Source organism: Alligator sinensis, unplaced genomic scaffold (assembly GCF_000455745.1).
Source record: "Alligator sinensis unplaced genomic scaffold, ASM45574v1 scaffold611_2, whole genome shotgun sequence".
Taxonomy (NCBI): domain Eukaryota; kingdom Metazoa; phylum Chordata; order Crocodylia; family Alligatoridae; genus Alligator; species Alligator sinensis.
The window spans coordinates 3,129,839-3,149,091 of NW_005841869.1; the positions used below are offsets into that span (position 1 = coordinate 3,129,839).

General features: G+C 53.3%; 1 protein-coding gene across 5 annotated transcripts in view; it reads right to left on the reverse strand.

The window, feature by feature from the left end:
* Positions 1-11,150: 11,150 nt before the first annotated feature.
* Positions 11,151-19,253, reverse strand: part of NR6A1 (nuclear receptor subfamily 6 group A member 1) — a 130,970-nt gene continuing 122,867 nt past the window's right edge. For 4 of the 5 annotated variants that reach the window (XM_006016909.3, XM_025194381.1, XM_014526822.2 and 1 more), the window contains 3 exons: positions 15,442-15,563; positions 13,354-13,506; positions 11,151-12,375 (listed from right to left, as the gene is read on the reverse strand). In XM_006016909.3, coding sequence (XP_006016971.2) covers positions 12,281-12,375; positions 13,354-13,506; positions 15,442-15,563 — 370 coding nt within the window. In that variant the 3' untranslated portion in view covers positions 11,151-12,280. Of the gene's footprint in view, positions 12,376-13,353; positions 14,434-15,441; positions 15,564-19,253 lie in introns of those variants that run through there. The other variant, XM_025194396.1, reaches the window with a different exon arrangement.

Below are 19,253 nucleotides of genomic sequence, written 5' to 3' on the forward strand. Positions count from 1 at the left end.
GCAACCGGAGCTCAGGCTGCCGGGGAATTACGGCCGTGGCCCGCTGCGAATCCCCACCGGGCCAGGCCTGGCCCTGCGCACGCTTGGTTCAGCTTGAGTTTCAGGCTGCCGAAGGCAGGGACCCTAAAGCTTCCAGCCCCTTTGCAGCGTGCCCTGACCCCGTCTGCGGTGTCTCCCGAGGCCAGGCCGGCGGGGAAGGGGCTGGGATCTCCCACCGGGCTGGGTGGGGAGGAGTCCTTGCTTGCAGGAAGAGCAGGGCAGGGTGAATTTTGGGGCCCCCCGAGCGGGTCAGCGCAGGGACTGGTGCTGAGCGAGCTCCGCCGGAGCCCGGGGCGCTCGGTGCTGCACGGGACTCACGTGGAGCTGCAGCTGAACGGACGTGCTGACGATGCTGCTGCTCCCAAGGCAGCTTTGCAGCACAGCCCGCGGCGCTGCGCAGATACGCCCCCGCTCTAGACACGGAGCAAAGGTTCAGCGACCTACCGGCAACCGGCGTGGGAAGAGGCAGAGCCCAGGTCTCCTGCACAGCAGCTCCTTTCCACGCAGCCCCACCTGGGACAGGCAACACGCCTCTCACCCTTCTTCACCCCCCGCGCCATGGGGCTACAAAGGGCTCACCAAAAGCATACGGGAATGTCTCCTGGCTAAAAGGGAGGCGTACACCCAATGGCAGGGAGGGCCATCCCCGGGGAGGACTACACCGCGGGTGCTCGGGGCTGCAGGGGGCTGTGGGTCGGGAAGGCCAAGGCGGAGATGGGACTGGGACTAGCGACCCGGATCAAGGACGACAAGAAGTCCTTTTTTAAATACATAGGGGGAAAAAAAAAGGTACCGGGTAACGTGGGGCCTCTGCAGGACACGCTAGGAAATCTGGTTGTCGCAGTAGATGACAAGGCTAACCTATTTAACGATTTCTTTGCCTCCATTTTCCTGAGCAGGGACCGGATCAGCCCGTCCGCCGGGACCCCCTCAGGCCCCAGGGGAGGCGCAGCCAGGCCCAGGGTCAGTGAGGATCTGGTCAGGGACAGTCTGGAGGGACTGGATGTATTTAAATCAGCCGGTCCTGATGATCTCCACCGCCGAGTGCCGAGGGAACGAGCAGAGGTCATTGCGGGACCCCGGCACGGCTTTACGAGCACTCGTGGTGCTCTGGCGAGGTGCCGGAGGACTGGAAAAGGGCCAATGTGGTTCCTATTTTCAAAAAAGGGAGGAAGGAGGACCCGGGGAAATATAGGCCAGTCAGTCTTACCTCGATCCTGGGTAAGCTTTTTGAGAGAATTATCCTGGCGCATGTCCACGAGGGACGAGCAGGGGAGATTATGCTTAGGGGCCACCAACGTGGGTTCATTAGAGGCAGGTCCTGTCAGACCAACCTGGCGGCCTTCTACGACCAGGTCACACAATCCTTGGACACAGGTGTTGCGGTGGACGTAGTCTTTCTGGACTTCAGGAAGGCCTTCGACACGGTCTCTCGCCCCAATCTTATTAAAAGCCTAGGGGACTGTGGCGTCAACACCTACACGGTCAAACGGGTCGCTACCTGGCTGGAGGGCCGCACCCAGAGAGCGGTGGTGGACGGGTCTTATTCGACCTGGAGGGAGGTGGGCAGTGGCGTCCCCCAGGGCTCGGTCCTTGGGCCTGCGCTGTTCAACATCTTCATCAGCGACTTGGACGAGGGGATGAAAAACACCCTGTTCAAATTTGCAGACAACACTAAGATGTGAGGAGAAGCGGGCACGCTAGAAGGGAGGAATAGGCTGCAATCGGAGCTAGACAGGTTACAGGGGTGGGCGGATGAGAACAGGATGGGGTTCAACACTGACACGTGCAGGGTGCTGCACCTGGGGGGGAAGAGCCAGCAGCAGCCCTACAGCTGGGGAACTCCCTTCTCCTCAGTGCAGAGACAGAAAAGGATCTTGGAGTCATTATTGAGGCCAATATGAACATGGGCCGACAGTGTGGGGACGCGGTCAGGAAGGCCAACCACACCTTGTCCTGCATCCACAGATGCATCTCAAGCAGGTCCAAGGAGGTGATCTTCCCCCTCTATGCGACACTGGTCAGGCCGCAGGTGGAGGACTGCGTCCAGTTCTGGGCGCCGCACTTCAGGAGGGATGTGGACAGCATGGAGAGGGTCCAGAGGAGTGCCACGCGCATGCTCAGGGGGCAGCAGGGCAGGCCCTACGAGGAGAGGCGACGGGACCTGAACCTGTTCAGCCTCCACAAGAGAAGGCTGAGGGGGATCTAGTGGCCTGTTACAAACTAGTCAGAGGGGACCAGCGGGCAATGGGGGAGTCCCTGTTGCCCCGAGCACTACCGGGAGTAACGAGGAATACCGGTCACAAGCTGGCAGAGGGTAGATTCAGACTAGACATCAGGAGGCGCTGCTTCACTGTCAGGGCAGCGAAGACCTCGAACCCAACTCTACCCTGGGGGGCTTTAAGAGGAGGTTGGATGAACACCTTGCCAGGGGCGTTTGACCCCAGTGCTCTTTCCTACCATGGCAGGGGGTCGGACGTGACGATCTGTCAAGGTCCCTTCCGACCCAACAGCTATGAAACGGGCTGCGGTCATTACTGAAGAGCCGCACAGACGGCCCCATCGAGGTGGGCAGCTTTCTCTGGCCTCCTCTCCACACCCTGCTCAGCTCTTACCAGGATCCCAAAGGCCTTCCCTGTCCACGTCCTTCTCCACCCCTGCTCACCCCCGCCCCAGGTCCCCCCTAGGCCCGTGGCGGCTTGCAGCGTCCCACCCCTGACCCCGGTGAAGCAGCAAACGCCCGGGGTCAAGGGCGAGGAAAGCACGGACTCCGAAGCAGTGCAGAACAATTCACATTTATTAGTTCAAACAGCTAACACTTGCTAAACATGCGTTTAACACTTATTGGTCACATTTCCACAGGTAGTCAAGTCACAGAGCAGAGCAGTGGAGCAGAGACAGGTCGGACTCACGGGGCCTGCACGAGGTCCCACCGGCGGGGCGGGGCGGGCCCCACGGCACGCGTGGGACACGCGTGGAGAAACATTCATTTGGTCATAGTGTAGTGACGGGGAACGCGGCTCCCGAGACGCCAGGCGTGTTCGGCCTCCCGCGAGGTGCAGCCAGCGTCTCTGGTGGGAAACAGCAGCAGCGGCAGCCGTGTCACGACCTGTCGGTGCTCCAGCTCCAAGCATGTTAAACATAACAGCTAAACGTTCACTATTAGTTATGTCGAGGTGACATCCTGCTTCCCTGATTTATGCAAGGGATCATGGGGAAAACGAGGGTTGTTGCTGTGCTGGACTGAACAAGGGTGCGCAACGTCTGCGGACAGACGCCGCGAGCGAGCCCGGCGTGCGGCACGGGGGGCCGACTGCCTGCAGATGTGCCGCACGCGTGCGCACGCACAGGGACCAGGCTAGCAGGCAAGGTGTCCAGCCTGGTTTTCTCCTCCAGCTGTAAGCATGCGCCCACGGAGCACGTGTCCACAAGGCCCGAGGAAATCCCTGCGTACCAACGTCTCCCTAGCAGAACCAGCGTGCGTCTCCGCCTTACCGTTTCAGAGGTGCCAGCCGGAGGACGTTCAAATTTGCTAGCAAAAACGACGCGTGCATCCGCCGGCTCATGCTTGGCGACTGGAGGGAAACGCTGAGCCTGGGTCCAGGCAAAGCCCAGCAACCTGTTGGGAGAGGCTGGGGCAGGGCAGTGCAGGGGCACGTGGCCCAGGACAACTGGATTCAGCTCAGAGCCTGGCAAAGGGGGTGGCTTCGGACAGCTTTGCCAGCCTGCACTAGGAGCGCGGGGGCAGCCAAGCCACAGGCCGTCGCCGCAGCAAATCCCAAAGCGGGGCACGGGCTAAGTGAAGCCCGGTCAGTCCAGCACAGCCCGAGCAGCTCGACACGCCGGGGCCGGCTGGCCAACCGACTCACAAAACGTCACCCAAATGCTGCTGTCGCCACCGGACGGGCTCAGAAACCCGGCGGTAACCAACAGAAACAGCAACAAATCCAAGCCTTCGACATGCCACGTTTCCCATCAGAAACACATCAACAGAAAAAGTAACAGGATTCGGGTTTGGGTTTTTTTCCGCATAATCCCTTTGAGATGATAAACAGGATGTCACACAAGAGGTAGTTTTGTTATGGAAACTGAGTCAATAATGTTATCAACTATTACAAGACATTTTATAAATCGAAAGAAAACAATGAATCACAAAAGGCTTTGATGAGGTTGATCGTCATTTGTTTGGTTTTTTTTTTTTTTGTTTCTTTCTTTCTGCCTTTGGCGGTGGGTTTTTCCACCCTGCCATGTTGCTTCTTTCATGGACGTGTTTGGGACCACCGCACAGTGAGTCTGGGGGTTCGGGTGTGCTGGGGACAGCGCCCGTGGCGGGATCGCCGCAACCAGCGGCCGGCACGGGCTGGCTCAGCTCCAGACTGCAGCTCCCTGCAGGTCTCATCGGGAGGGGGGACGTCTGCTGACAGCTGCCCGGCTCGGTCACCCACCCTAGTCCCCAGGCCCCTTCTGTCAGCCACATCCTGGGCTGGGATCCCCTCGGACATTTGTACGTGCACCGTTCGGGACACGTCTCTAGCAGCCTCAATGCACCTAGCAGAGCTGCAGGGAGGGAGAGGTGCTGCGCCGACTTAAATCCCAACTCATGGCTAGCAGGGGGACAGGCGGGCTCTCGGCGCGGCCGGCGTGGAGCCCTGCTTTTAAAGCAGCATCCATCGCCATCACGACTACGTGTTTGCCTTTCCTGCAATTGTTTCATTTAAGAAGCACGAGCCTGGGAGGTGGAAGCACTGCCGGATTCAGTGCCGGCATGGCCCTGGACAGCCTGCCAGGAGGTATCCAGCATGGGCAGCGGAGGGATTTTACGCCTATTTTTACACCTGGTGAGACGTGTGGGGCGTGGGAATGGGCTCGGCCAGGTGGGAGATCCTCGTACGGGATCGCGGTTTGCATTTCATTGCATTTGCTGGGATCAGCGAGACCTCCGCTGGGTTTTAATTTTAAACAGGGTGGGTCCTCGCAACATCTGGGTCATTTCCTCTCGCTACGCTGCCCCGAGAGCTGCATCCCACCGGGTGGACGTCCAGGATGCCCTGACACGGAGCTGCGAGAGCTCAGTGCGGCGCTCAGGAGAACGGTTACGTAGCGAGCGACTGCAATCAAGTTGCCGACGGCACGATGCCCAACCAGCGCAACCAGGGCTTTCCTACCCAAATCCAGATGTGGCCAATTCCAGTTTTAATGGGCTTCCAAACAGGTCATGAAAGAAGCTACTGCTGCAACATCAAGATTAGGGTTTCTGTGGGTCACATTTTAAATACTTATCCCTGAGCTTCTGTGTGCGTCGCAAGCAACGCACCGAGAACCCAGAGAAACGCCGCGGCTTGATGCTGCCCCGTTATGTATCGTCACCTTTGATTTACACATCATCTAAAACTTAAACATTAGCTTCATACTTAAAACTAGTTCCCCAAGTTCCCCCCTTCTCCTGCCTTTTACGTGGCAGGGATGATTGCCGCTTATTATCCTGAGAAATACAGAAATAACATCATTTTCACAGACACCGAGCTTCATAGCTTCAAATCAAAACCAAGGAAGAAGAAAGAATGAATGAATGAACGAGCAAACAGCACATTCACAGGAGGGATTTTTTTTTTTTTTTTGTTCTTTTTAAAAAGTAATAAAGATAAAAAGAAATTCAAGTTGGGGGGGGGTTGTCTTTTTTTTTTTTAATTTTATTTAAATTTTATTTTTTATAGATTGGTTTGAAGGACTGGACTTTCCAAACTGATCAGCTAAACCAGCTGTGTCACTGCTCTGCGCGGAAGCCCGAAGAGCTCCCTGTTCGCAGCAGCGCGCGGGCGGCGGCGTGCGGCAATGAGACAGGAGGAGGAGACATACAGGGCAGACCGCGGCCTCCAAAATTCCTGCTTGGGATATGGATAAATCCCATTCCTCGCTCGGGCCAGCAGCTTCGCAGCGTCAGACCTGTATGTCCCCAGGCGCCCCAAACAGCACTCGGGCACACGTTCAGGAGGGAGGTTTAGGGAGCTGGGAACGGAGCAGGACGTCGTTCACCCCTCCTGACCCATTCCCACTTGTAGCAGGCGCATCTCGGAAACATCAGCACGTCCCTGACCTCTTGCTTCTCATTTCCACACAGCTTTGTGCACTTTTCGGGTCTGATAGAAAGCAAAAGTGCACCAGAGCCCTGGGAAAAGGCTGCTCCCGGGGAACTGCCCTACCTGGACACAGGAGACGGCAGAGTCTTAAAAGAGGATCTGCTCTCCCCAGAGTCCAGCCCAAAGCCGCAGCCTCATGACACTTGCTAATTGTGCACGTGAGGTAACGAGTCTGACTAGCCAGGCTGTTTTCCCATCGCCGGGCTGCGTTTTCAAAATGCAATTATTTCAAATGGGCGGGTATTTCACACGACTGCTCAGAACTACAACTCGGCCAGGCTCCGTCTGGGAACGACCTGGTAGCCGAGAAGTTTTCAAATGCCGTGGCTTGTTCATCAGGCTTTACGGACTTACAAAACAGCCACTGGAGACATGGGCAAAAGGGAAGAGCTGCATTCTGGTCACTCAGAAGCAAGTTTAGTCCAAAGCACTGTCCGACGGCTGCCAGGACGAGATGAAAAGATTAGCGCAGCCAGAGCTTTACTATTCCAAGGGCACGTCTACACATTGCCCAATCGTGATGTTGTTACTGTGCCGCGCGTCAGTATTTACTTTTGGAAGCACTAAAGCAAGGTGCAGGAACCGGCCTTACTGCGCCGTACGGTTATTTCTAGCCCCTACTTCGCCATGAGCAGCGCACTGTAATGGGGGAGCACGCCGCTACAGCGAAGTCGCTGCTGCTCACGTGTAGACACCTGTGGATGCTGCGTTGCCACAGCACAGCGCTACGGCCATGCAGTGTCACGTGCAAACGCGCCCCAAGAGTAGCAAATAGGTACGTGCAATTGCTCTCTTTAACAAAGAGCTGGTTGCTCAGGTCAAGTGGCAAAGGCTGCAGCTTCCACGGCTTGACCCCAGCCCGGAGACTCCCATTGACTTCACTAGACTTTCAATCAGGTTCAGGGGGCGAGTGGGGGGAGTAGGCCATTCATAGGATTTGAGCCCAATACCTTCAGCGCCGTAAGCAATGGTCTCACTACTTCAGCAAAAGATTATCATTATTTGCTGGGAGCAGGAGCTTGTTGGCAATGGAGGAATTGAAAAGAGAAGATGTTACAGGAAGCTTACAGGACTGGAAGTGTTGGGTGGCAAGTTGTAAGACTGCGAGACTGATGCCTAGACAGCGTCCCCCTGAATACGTGCACATGAGTACTTCAAATGTGTGTCCAAAACTATCTGGATTACAAGCAACTCTTCAGGTCTATAGCCTCACAAATACCGAGGAGGAGAGGAGGGGGCCAGTCAGTCAATCTATCTTTCAAACCAGGGATAAAAATTGACTTGTCATGGCAGAAAATTCCACCAAAAACTATTATGGTTGATGGATTCTTCTATGACAGAAGGTCAGACACACAATAGCAGATAGATCCCAAAGATAATGAACAGCCCCCTACTAGCATTAAGCACAAATAAAATATAGGTCCCTGTAAACCGAATGTTACGTGAAGGATGGTACAAAAATTCCAGCCTTTGTCGAGTGTCCTTCAAACCAAATTCACAAATACATCTAGTGACTGACCTAACGTCTCTATATCTCTAGCTCTACTCCTACCTTCTCATCATAATACCTGAGTTTGCAATGCAACACATTCACTTTACCCTGTTTAAAAAAATACAAGTCATTAGAGGACTTGGTGCAGAAGATATTAATGACTGTCCAACGGGTTAGGTTCTGGTTTGGTATATCAGCCTCTTCCATTTTAGCACAGGTTTTCCACTTGCTGCGATAAATGGGTTCATGGCTAATGGATGCTGCTGCCAATCAACATTTATAAACATGGGTTTACACAACCGCAAGTACAGCATCCTTCCTCCATCCATCACCATAAACAATGTTTGCAATCAAACCTTTGCTTGTGCAGCATTTTCCTTGGGCGTCAATTCATTTGGGAGAAACATGGACTAACCAAGTAGATGCGTTTTGGTTGAATACTTGGCAATAAAATGTCTATTTTTAGCATGGAGATCTGCTAATTAAACAGCCCCGTTATTCATCAAGAGGTAATAATCTAGTAACTGTGGAATAACAGTAGTTCTGTGCGGCTCAACTATTCCCAAAACATACGATCAAGCCAGAAGATAACCCGTAACAGAAGAATCACATGAAATTATTTGACTATGGAAGTTAATGTTGAGGATACTTTCTAACTTACAAAAAAAGAGATACACTAAAATCTTCCATTTACACTTGAGGTATATACTGTCTGCAGAAGGCTTTCCTGAGAAACATGTGCCTGTCTCATTGTACAGAGAGAAAGTAAATGAGAGTCATGAAGCAATATAAAACTGGACTGCTGCTGATCCCAGCAGCTCTTACCCGTAACATCTTATTTTTAAAAAGTGAAAATCAGCAGCTAGTGGACTATTTAAAACAAGGGAAACAAACCATCAAGTAGGAAGATTCACAAAGCAGAATTACAGAGAGAGCAGGACTGCCTTGGGTCGACACAGAGTCAATAGCTTGCCTCTAGAGATGGGTTTGAACAGAAGAGAAACGCCGGAGACCGGGCCCGGTAGCACCTATTCCGGTCCTGAACAAGCGTGGACTAACTTAGAGATGTGCCAAGCTAGCGCCTTCCAGTGACTCTTGGGTGGCTCCTGGATGAGTGCACACTGGTATATAGGTAGCACGTGTGTGCAGGGGGGAGGACGAGCGAGCGACACGTTCCTACAGTTCACCCCATCCGCTCTTGCCCAGCAGTAGCTGCGGTACTTCAGGGCAGAGCAGGGTTTGTCTCAGAAGAGGTTGCCCGCTTTGTGCTTGGGCAGACAGGGCAGCAATGACATCCGAGGGGGCGTCCGCCCCGCGACGGTGCTTCCTGGGGAACTCAAGGTAGTTTAAGAGCAGCGGGTACGTTACATCCACAACTCTGCCCGTTCGCCTAACGTGTCCCTTCCAAACAGCTGCCAGCCAAGGGCCCCGGGTGGAAAGCCCAGAAAAGACAAATGTGGTTGCCTAGGAGAATGAGTGAGCTTTTCACAGATCCCTAATTAATGAAGGAAATTGGGAAAGTAACCCTACCCCCACCAGCACCAGTATGGACAGGGAAAGCCACACAGAGCATCCTGCTTAAACGGACTGCCGTACCTGTTGGTTAATCAAGCTAAACAATGGCCATTAAAGCACTGTTACGTGTGCAGCAATGGACTAGTATTCCTGGGTGAAACACCCTCATGCTAGGAGATTTAGGACAAAGCGATTTACCACGAGCTGCCCCAACAGCCAGCTTTTCCTATTAACTCCCCTCCAAACAGTGCAATGGTACAGATGGGAAACAATCATATGATTAGTGGTCTCCGTGAAAGACCCTACGAGGAGAGGTTGAGAGATCTGGATCTCTTCAGCCTATACAAAAGACGGCTGAGGGGTGACCTTGTAGCCACCTATAAATTTATCAGGGGAGGACAGCAGGGAATTGGGGATGTGCTGTTTACCAGAGCGCCCTGGGGAGTAACTAGGAATAATGGGTGCAAACTAGTGGAGAGTAGATTTAGGTTAGACATGAGGAAGAAATGTCTTACAGTAGGGGTGGCCAGAGTCTGGCATGGGCTTCCGAGAGAGGTGGTCCTATCACCTAACTTGGAGGTCTTCAAGAGGAGGCTGGACAGTCACTCCCCATTTTAAGAAAGGGAGGAAGGAGGACCCAAGTAACTATAGGCCCATAAGCCTCACCTCGGTGCTCGGGAAGATCTTGGAGAGGATCATCAAGGAGCACATGTGTGGGGGCCGGCAGGGAAGATCATGCTCAGGGGCAACCAGCTTGGGTTCATCAAAGGCAGGTCCTGCCTCACCAACCTGATTGCCTTTTATGACCAGGTAACTAAATCCTTGGATGATGGTGTTGCCATGGATGTAGTCTTTCTAGACTTTAAGGCGGCTTTTGACACTGTCTCTCACCCCATTCTCATTAATAAATTAAGCAACTGAGGCACTGATGCCTGCACAGTTGGATGGGTAAAAACTGGCTGCTGGGGCGCACCCAGAGAGTAGCGGTGGACGGGTTGTACTCAACCTGGTGAGATGTGAGCAGTGGGCTCAGTCCTTGGGCCCGCACTGTTTAACATCTTCATCAGCGACTGGGACGAGGGGGTTGAAAGCACATTGTCCAAGTTTGCTGATGACACTAAGATGTGGGGCAAGATGGGCACACTTGAAGGGAGAGAGAGGCTGCAACTAGATTTAGACAGACTACAAAAGTGGGCAGATGAGAATAGGATGGGGTTCAACGCAGACAAATGCAGGGTGCTGCACCTGGGGAAAAGGAGTCCACAGCACACACACAGGCTGGGGAGTTCCCCTCTTGAAAGCACAGAGGTGGAAAGGGATCTCGGAGTCATTACTGACTCCAAGATGAACATGAGCCACCAATGCCAGACCGCAGCCAGCAAGGCCAGCCAGACCATGTCATGCATCCAAAGGTGCATCTCAAGCCGGTCCAGAGAGGTGATCCTCCCCCTCTATGCAACATTGGTCAGGCCGCAGCTGGAGTACTGCGTCCAGTTTTGGCCGCCGCGCTTTAAAAAGGATGCAGCCAGTCTGGAGAGGGTTCAAAGGAGGCCACCCGCTTGGTGAGAGGGCAGCAGGAAAGGCCCTATGAGGAGCCTCAGCAAGAGGAGGCTAAGGGGGACCTGGGGGCTGCCTATGAACTCATCAGGGGTGATCATCAGCAAATAGGAAGAGTCCTTTTCTCCCCAGCACCACCTGGGGTGATGAGGAACAGTGGTAATAAGCTGATGGAGAATAGGTTTAGGTTGGAGATCAGAAGGCAATATTTTACAGTTAGGGTGGCCAGAAGGATGCTAGGATGAAGGATGCTAGGGAAGCGGTAAATTCAAAAAGAGGTTACATGATCACCTGTCTGGGGTCTTGTGAACCCAGCATTCACTCCTGCCTGTGGCAGGGGGGCGGGCTAGATGATCTGTTCAGGTCCCTCCTGACCCTAGCTACTATGAAACTATGAAACCTGGCTGGGGTCGTCTGACCTCGGTCCTCTTTCCTGCCAGGGGCAGGGGGGTTGGACACGATGATCCATTGGGTCCCTTCTGACTCTACAATCTATGAATCACCCGCTGGAGATTGCCCACAGCTCAGTGGGCACCAATGTTTGAGGAGACTGGAGCCTCCTCTCCATAGCTGCATGCCCTGACTTTATTTGCGAGAGGGAGAGGTGCTGGGACAGGTTTACACGCTCACAGGTGTGAACTTCTTGCAACTGCTGTAATGGGGATTCTTCTTCACTGGCATCATTCAACACGGGGCCAGACACAGCTGTGGAGAGTGCATTGTAGGGGTGTTTCTGAGACTCTAAAATGGGTGTGCACCCATGCAGTGAGATTTACTGGGGAAAGGCTGCTACAAACTAATGTGAGAAATAATCATGTAACAGCTGGTGGAGGGGGAGGAGAAAGAGAACAATTCAGGCAATTCTTCATCGCCCAGGAAGGGGGAACATGGGCAGGGCACCCTGCCCAGCCCCAGGATGCTTCAGAGGGACCCCGTTCATCACGGGACACGTTTCAAACCTGATGATGAAAACACGTCGTCAGCTAACCTCCCCCTGCTCCCTCTGTCCCATCCGTAGCTTGGCACTTCTCTAATGCTCACTCCTGTCCAACGTTTGGGATGCTAGCAGCGCTGCCAATGAAGGGAGGCAGTTTGCTCTCTAGGGCAAAACACTTTGGGTACAAATCGTGGAAAGAGCAGTATGTGAACAGCATCTTCTCCTTGAGGTAGTCTTAGTCATCTCGGCCCCCAGCCCCCCAAATACAAAAGAACTAACCCTAACAAACACTGTAACATTAAACATCTTCACATTCTGTAAACTGCAAGAGAATGCATCTGCTGCATCCATACAGAACCATGTGCACTGTGTTGAAGATCATACATTCAACTCTGTCGTGAAATAAATACATAGGAAAAGAGTTTAAAACGAAACGAAACAAAACAAAACAAAAATCGATTCTTGCTACAATGGCAGGGCCACCCACCGCCCTGTCTCAGCCTCTCCCTCCTGCCTGCGTTGTGGTTTCCCCCTTCTTCTCTGCGTGAGCCAGCTCCCCGCCTGAAGCACCAGAGTAAGGCACGGGTTGGAGGAAACGAGGGCTCACTCTGGTCTTTTGCTCACGCTGGTCTTGCAGGAATGTAGAACGGCTTTAAAAAGGAGGGGAAGCTGCTCCAGGGGAACATTCACCATCTTTCCTGTGAAGACAGAATCCGAATTAGCAGCTGTCCTGAGCCGGGCTCCAGAAACGCCCATCTCAGAGCTGACGACTCTGGAGATGGTTTTACCTTGAACCTCTCAGCTGCACGCACAGTAAATCACCCAGTGCCTAGATGAGACGTTTGATACAACAGGATTTGTTATGGAGTGGGAGAGAAGCCAAACAAATGGGCAAAGTCAGATGAAAATGATCTCCCCACAATGGAGCCCTCCTCATACACTGAGTGGCACCTCCGGCCCATCTCTCCTGTCGAACGTCTGGAGCCGACTGGCGGGCCGGGCCCACCCGATACCGTCCCGCTTGGCACGAGAGAGGAAGCTGAAAGACCCAAATCCTTCTTGACCCACCCCAGAGAGGAGTATGCCTTCCCCATCCTAGAGGGCCTGTGGCCATTAATCCTGATACTCAAGGGCAAACTTCTGACAGTCTCCTGAAGACCCTGGAACAATTCTTCCCGATCGATGCACGGGAGGTGGAAAGTTCACCCGTTTATTTCAGACACCCCAAATTCCAGAGGAGCCCAATTCTGGGGATTTCTGTCAGGACTGACGAGGCTTTTACGCCTCAGGCCCATCTCTAGTCCAGCTCTTCCCAGGGAGACTTCTGCCATCTGCAAATCTGGATGATCTCTGCGTCCCAGAGTTAGGGAGGGAGAATGGACAGCCTCTGCTCAGGAGGTTTTGGCTGAAGAAAACGAGTCACCTGGAAGGAAGAACTTGCCTTCTTGCTCCCTAAATTAGGGACCCTTCCATTGCAATACAGATCGCTGGACCCGTTTGCAAACAGAGCTGGTTTCCCTGCACTGGGTCAGTGGCAGAGACGTGATCTTGATGGTGGGGAGGGGTCCCGTACCAGCACTGCTGTCCAGCCAGGCAGGCCGGTTTCACTGTCTCCTTTCAAGGAGGCTGCACGATTCGCACAGGGGCCAGATGACAGAAAGGCTGAAAAAAGTTACCTGCAATGTAACGTATCTCTGGCAAACACATCATGAGATCCGGAAACCGGTTTGGCTGATGCGGGTACTTGTACTCTGTAAAATCCTGGCACACGTACCAATACCGTTTGTTCAGCTGCTCCAGCTGGGATGCATTGGTCAGGCCCCTAATGTCTGTGGAGAACAGGACAGGCTGAGTGACCAAGGGGAGCCGTAACCCCAGGACAGAAGGCGACTCACGTTGGTCCTCACCACCAAGTCAGTGACCGTTGAAAGACAAGACAAAGCCAGTTAAAAAACTCAGTCTAATGGCCTCCAACTAAACAAAATTACAGCTTTGGAGAGAGACTTCAGGTGCATAGTTACCTCCATGTTCACACTCACCCTCCTTTATTTGCTATAAACACGTATCATGCAAGAAGTTATCAGAGGAAACATATGGGTACGAGCTCTTCTTTCATAAGAGACGTGGCCGAGCACAGGTAACGCCCTAAGTTACTCCTCCTCAGAGATCGATGCGCTTTTTAGAGGAAAGCCGCTTTAGCAACCTTAAATCCTTGCTTTCCTTTTATAATCCTTGCTTTTCCTTTTCCTATATGTCAAGGCTTTAAGTCCTGATGTTGGTTCCATTGTCATATTTTCCACAAGCAGAATCATGTTGATTCGAGCTACGTCGCCTCAGCTCTGGGGAGAGCATTCAAGGCTGTATTTCAGGCGTTGGAGTATTCCCCCCACCCGCCTATAGGCTTATGAATTTATACTGTGTGAGCTCTACATGTGTGTCCAGTCTGTTTTTTTAAATTTTGCTTTAATGAATGTCAAGCAATAGACACAAAACAAAGCAGACAGGTCCACACTGCCAGCTTGGCCTGAGAAAGCCGCTGCACACACACTTCAGCACACTCACTGACACGTGCACACTGCTTGTTGGCCTGGGACTAGATCTGACAGATAAAGAGCAGGCAAAATACGCATCCCTGCCGAGGCCCAGCACTGTTCTACAGCACACTTCTGCCAGGGAAGGAGCATTTATCTGCTGTCCAGAAGCTGACTTTTAAAAATAATGTTCAGGTATTTCACATAAAAAATTGCAAACTCCAACTAAAAATAAAAGAAGACAGGAAGTTAATGGAAATGCATTTTGGAAAACAATGGAGACAGCTCAAGAAGTGCATCATCCAGTGTCAGGAAACTGCCCAGGGAAGCAAACCGGAACCTGCGCCGGGGGCGCACAGTGAAGCGTCAGCACAAAATGCTTGGCACAACTGGGTGGGGGAGGAAGGAGATCTCAGCAAGCCGCACACAGCGCAGCTCTCCTGCATGCGGCTGAACCCCCCCGGTGACACCTATTTCTGAACAGCCTCAAAGCTCCAGCCACCCAAGAACATGCATGTGCAAGACAAACTCCTGTCAGGGGACTTGGTGATGTTTCAAATATAGTTTATGTGGCTCTGAGAACTGCGGGTCTTGGAGAGTAGAGAGGGAGAAGTGAGAACGTGATCCCCACAGGCCCACCTTGGCCAACAGAAGATGAGGACAACTTTATTTTACCACCAGAAAAACTTTTACAACTTTTTTCCAATTAAGCATTTACATAAAGAGTCAATACGTGAATTGGAAAATAGTGATGCAGCGACTGGCGTAATCAAGGCCTACATGCGTCCAAACAGCGGTATTTTCAGATGACACGCACTTGTGCATGAGGAGGAGTCTGCCACAACAGCTGGTAGGTAATCATTCACCCAGGGCTTATCTAGAAAGGTTTCATCAGTCACTCTGCTCCGTTCTTATTCTGCTGCTGGTGAAGCAGGTACATATGAAAACTGACACACGCACTGTCCTTGGTGCCTCTGTTTAAAGGCATTAAAAATTGATTAAGCAAAGTGAATCTTTTCACTTGCTCTGAAACTCCTACACTTGGGTATCAAAAACAGCACACACCGTGTGGGGCTTTATCTGCACACTGGCACACAGACAAAGACCTCTCAGTGCTCACCAGCCCAGCTCAGAATGGGCTGGGACCCTCGTCCAGAGGAAGCCAAGTTGCTCAGTAGCGTGTTGGTCAGGCCACTACTCTGGCAGGAGCAAACCCTGCCTTCACCCACTCACCTTGATTTAGAAAGTTAATGGCTTTCATACACGCATACTCCTCGTTGCTGACTTTCAACTGGTTAAACTTGCGATAGAGGTAGATCAGCCGCTCCATCACCTCCATCCCCTCTTCACTGAATCTGAAGGAGACAGAAACAAGATGCACAGTGTACACGGAGAACTCTGCTTGGCTTCAATGCAGGTGTTCACTACAGACATTTGACTAGGTGCACGAGACAGATTCCTTGCAGTGATTCAGGGACTCTGGGGTGGAAACTGCCCCGGGCATTACCCAGTTGCGCTCTTCATGAGCAACACAGAGATTCGGTTAAACCCACTCGGCAGTTAGAGCAGGCGTTTGAGGGAACCCGAGTTCACACGGGTGTGCACGTGTGTGTCAGTGCTAGTGCATGCAGTGACTACGGCTGCTTTGAGGCAACAGTAAGTACATAAAATTCCTGGCCCACGGCCCCAAGAGCTGGATTTTAACCTGGAAACTGGCCAGCAACCCAGAACACGTACACACGTCCCAGTCTGCATGAGTCCCGCCCGAGACAAACGCCCTTGCTCAGAGACTGGCAGCGCTCCCCCTCGACCTGCCCACGTGGAGTAGCAGGGAGCCCAAACACTCCCCAACGCCTTCATGCTCGAAGCAGACACCAGGCCCAGAGCTAGTTTGTTCAGAGCTTGCATTTCACAAAGGCTTTAGCTGCCTATAGGTAACAACCCCACTTGCTTCTGCAAGGCACTTTGCAGTCAGTCCTTCACCAGCTAAAAAGAGCCGGCTCTGGGGCAGAGGTGAGGAAGTAGCTGGGTGACTGGCGCACCACGGGGGATGGCCACGGAGGGCAGAGGCCAACTGCAGCTCCTACAAGAAGCGCCCCTGGGATGCTCCATACCCCAGAGGCCGGTTGGATCGGAGGGGCTAACGGCATGCCTGAAACCTGCTGCGGGTCGTTTTGGGTCTCACAGCAAGAGTGGAGCCACTATGGCAGCACTGTCAGCCAAAGGGTGAGGTAGGGAACAAGCCACGTGTGGCTAACGGGGCGGCGCTGGTCGCAATGGCGCTGGTCTGCTTGCTGCCCGCCTGCTCCAGTGCCTTGTTTGTCTCTGTGGGGGAAGGCAGCCTGCAGAGCACGGGGGGGTGGGGGGGCCTGGTCCCGTGTGGGACGAGGCGCTACCGAATACAGATAAACACAAAGCATAAAGATAATAAACCCATGATGAGTCACAGGGATGAAAGACTGAGCCAGCCCACTGGATCCGAGCATGACGGCCTAGGCAGAGTGGCTGTTTCTAACTCGATTTGAGGACTCTGCTCTCTTCCTTCCTCCACCACTCAGTCAGTGAACCTCCCCTGGAAGCCCACAAGACCTCGAGCCTTTCCAGTACTGCAGACGTTTGTGCACGAGTGCTTGGGGACTAGCGTCATCGTCTGCGCCAGGCCTCGAGAGATTGTCACTGGTCACAAGGAGCACTGGCTTCTCATCAACAGGAAATGGAAATGACAGCTGAGCTCGCCCCTCTGGATGCAGCGGTGCCCCGTCTACACGGGGTTCCCCCCCTGCGACATGTCCTCCCCACGCCGGGCTGGAACGATACCCGAGGGGCAAACGGACATGCCTTACTGAGCAGCGCTGCAGATGCAAGCCCTCAACTAGCAGGTGAGCAGATTACAGGCAAACGTGGGAGTCTGATGCCTAACAGGAGGAAGGGAACATCCAAGCAGTCTGAGAGGCTGGAGGAGATGGACTCTTTCCAAGGGAACACACCACGTACGGGATGGGCAGCCGGCTTGCAACGAGCTGCAGACCTCTCTCGTGCCCAGCAGCCCCGCTCCCAGGGTGGGATGCGTTACAGTGGGTCCAGCAATGGCAGTCTCTTCAGGGCTCGAGGAGCAGCAGGGTGGACTGGCTCACCCCGGACAGCCCCGACAAACGGCGTCAGTGCCAACCGGGCTCCCAAGCGAGGGGCAGCCACGTTGGAAGCGGGTTTTCTTTGTGCGTGGGGCCAGCAGCAACAATCCCCGAGGGTGGTTCAAAGCCCGGGGCTCAGATGCAGCACAGAGCAGAAATCTCCAGGAGCGAGGCAAAGAGTTCAGGCGAACTTCCGCCGCGTGTTCTGGCGAGGCGCAGTGCTGAGAGCAACAGCACGGCAGAGAGCCACCTCCGACGAGAACAGAAATAGAGCCCTTCTCCCTGAATAATGCCTTATTTTGGCACATATATTTGTTTACTTCAAAGTTATTTGTAAAATGCATGGTGGAGTTTGGCCTCCGCGAAGAGAAAACAAGCGGTCTGAACTTTAGGTCAGTTCTTCAGGAAAGTAATATTGTAAGTGATGAAAGCCTTGTCGGCTAATCTAAAGCTGTACAAGTTTTCTTGCGCTTGAGCTGACATTAAAAATCCTGCAGGTGCAAGATTGCAAAGCTCAAGGAGCTAATGAGCACAGACACTGCTCAGTCCGCTGCGGGGTTTAATTGTTTTTTGAACGTGCACATTTCTACTGACGACTCTCCACGTCCATAAATCCAGGAGAGCGCTCGCTCTCATCCCTCCAGCTGAACTGCCTTCGTTTTCTGTGTCATACATTCCTCCTCCTTGCAAACAAAGCTGTTCTGTGTTTTTACAGCCTTCTCTCTTCTGGAGCACTGACTCCTCCACACGCGGCCTCGTAACCGTTACCCCGGGCTCGTCCCTGGCTACATAGTAGCAGGGATAACAGAAAGGAAAGGAAAGGGGGGAAATCAGGAATCCACGCATTGCGTTTGCATCTCGACTGCGCCGCACAGAAAAACCGAGAGGTTCGGGCAGGAAAAGTAACCGGCCGACCACTGAGGCAGCAGCTTGAATTGCACAACATGCGGGAGCCGGCCTTGTTTATTCATGCATCGTTACCTAAAAACCAGAAAGATCTGATAACCCTCCGAGCCAGCACGCTGGGTCTAAGTTGGCCAAGGGAGAGGATGCACCTCCACTTACCAACAGCTCTTTCTGGATGCTGGAGAAGTGGTCAAGGTGTGAGGCTCTACCCTGAGGGGTCACGGCAGCCCCGGCACCCCTCTTTGCTATGCCAGGTAACGCCAGGGAGTTCCCTAGGTTCGCAGGACACGGATCTGTGGGTTTCAGCGAGAGCAAGCTCGCTCAAAGCACAGAGCCGCGACTCCTTCCCCGGAGGCTCCCTGAACGCAGCTGTGTCAGGTAGGAGGGCAGCGCGGCAGAGGAGGGGACCATTGGGAAGGCGAAGTTAACAAGGAGCGCAGCCAGCACCGGTGCAGCACGTGCTCATTAGGCCAGCGCCAATCTGGCCAGGGGCCTGTGCTGCAATCGAGCTTTAAATCAAACTTGTAAGGTCCGGGGGTCTGATAAGAGGTTGATTAAGAGAAAGAGATGCCGTAAATTTGACCTGCTGTTACAGGCAGAAAGAAATTGAAAAGACAGGGCATAATTTAGGGTGAAGGGAACCGTTCCTAACGAGCCCATCTCCTCTTCTCCCTGCGGCTGGGCCAGGGGAGGAGGCAGGAGAGACGTGCCGAGCACGCGGGAGAGGAGAGGGGTGAACGCTCCTGCGCTGCAATGCGGCCGCTCCGCGGCACTGTTGTTACCCTGCCGCACACAGGGACGTGTGACAGAAATACAATGCCCCCAAGACTCTCGCATGGCTGGAAGGGCGCTCGCACACGCTGCTCCCTGCACTGTGCCCCACGCTCCTGCTCCTTCCTCCTCCCAAGCAGCCTTTTACATCTACTTTTCCACTCTTTGCTAATGTCAATTAATGACACTCGAGATAGTGAGTCAGAGGCAGAGGTGACGGGGAACCTGCCACTGCTG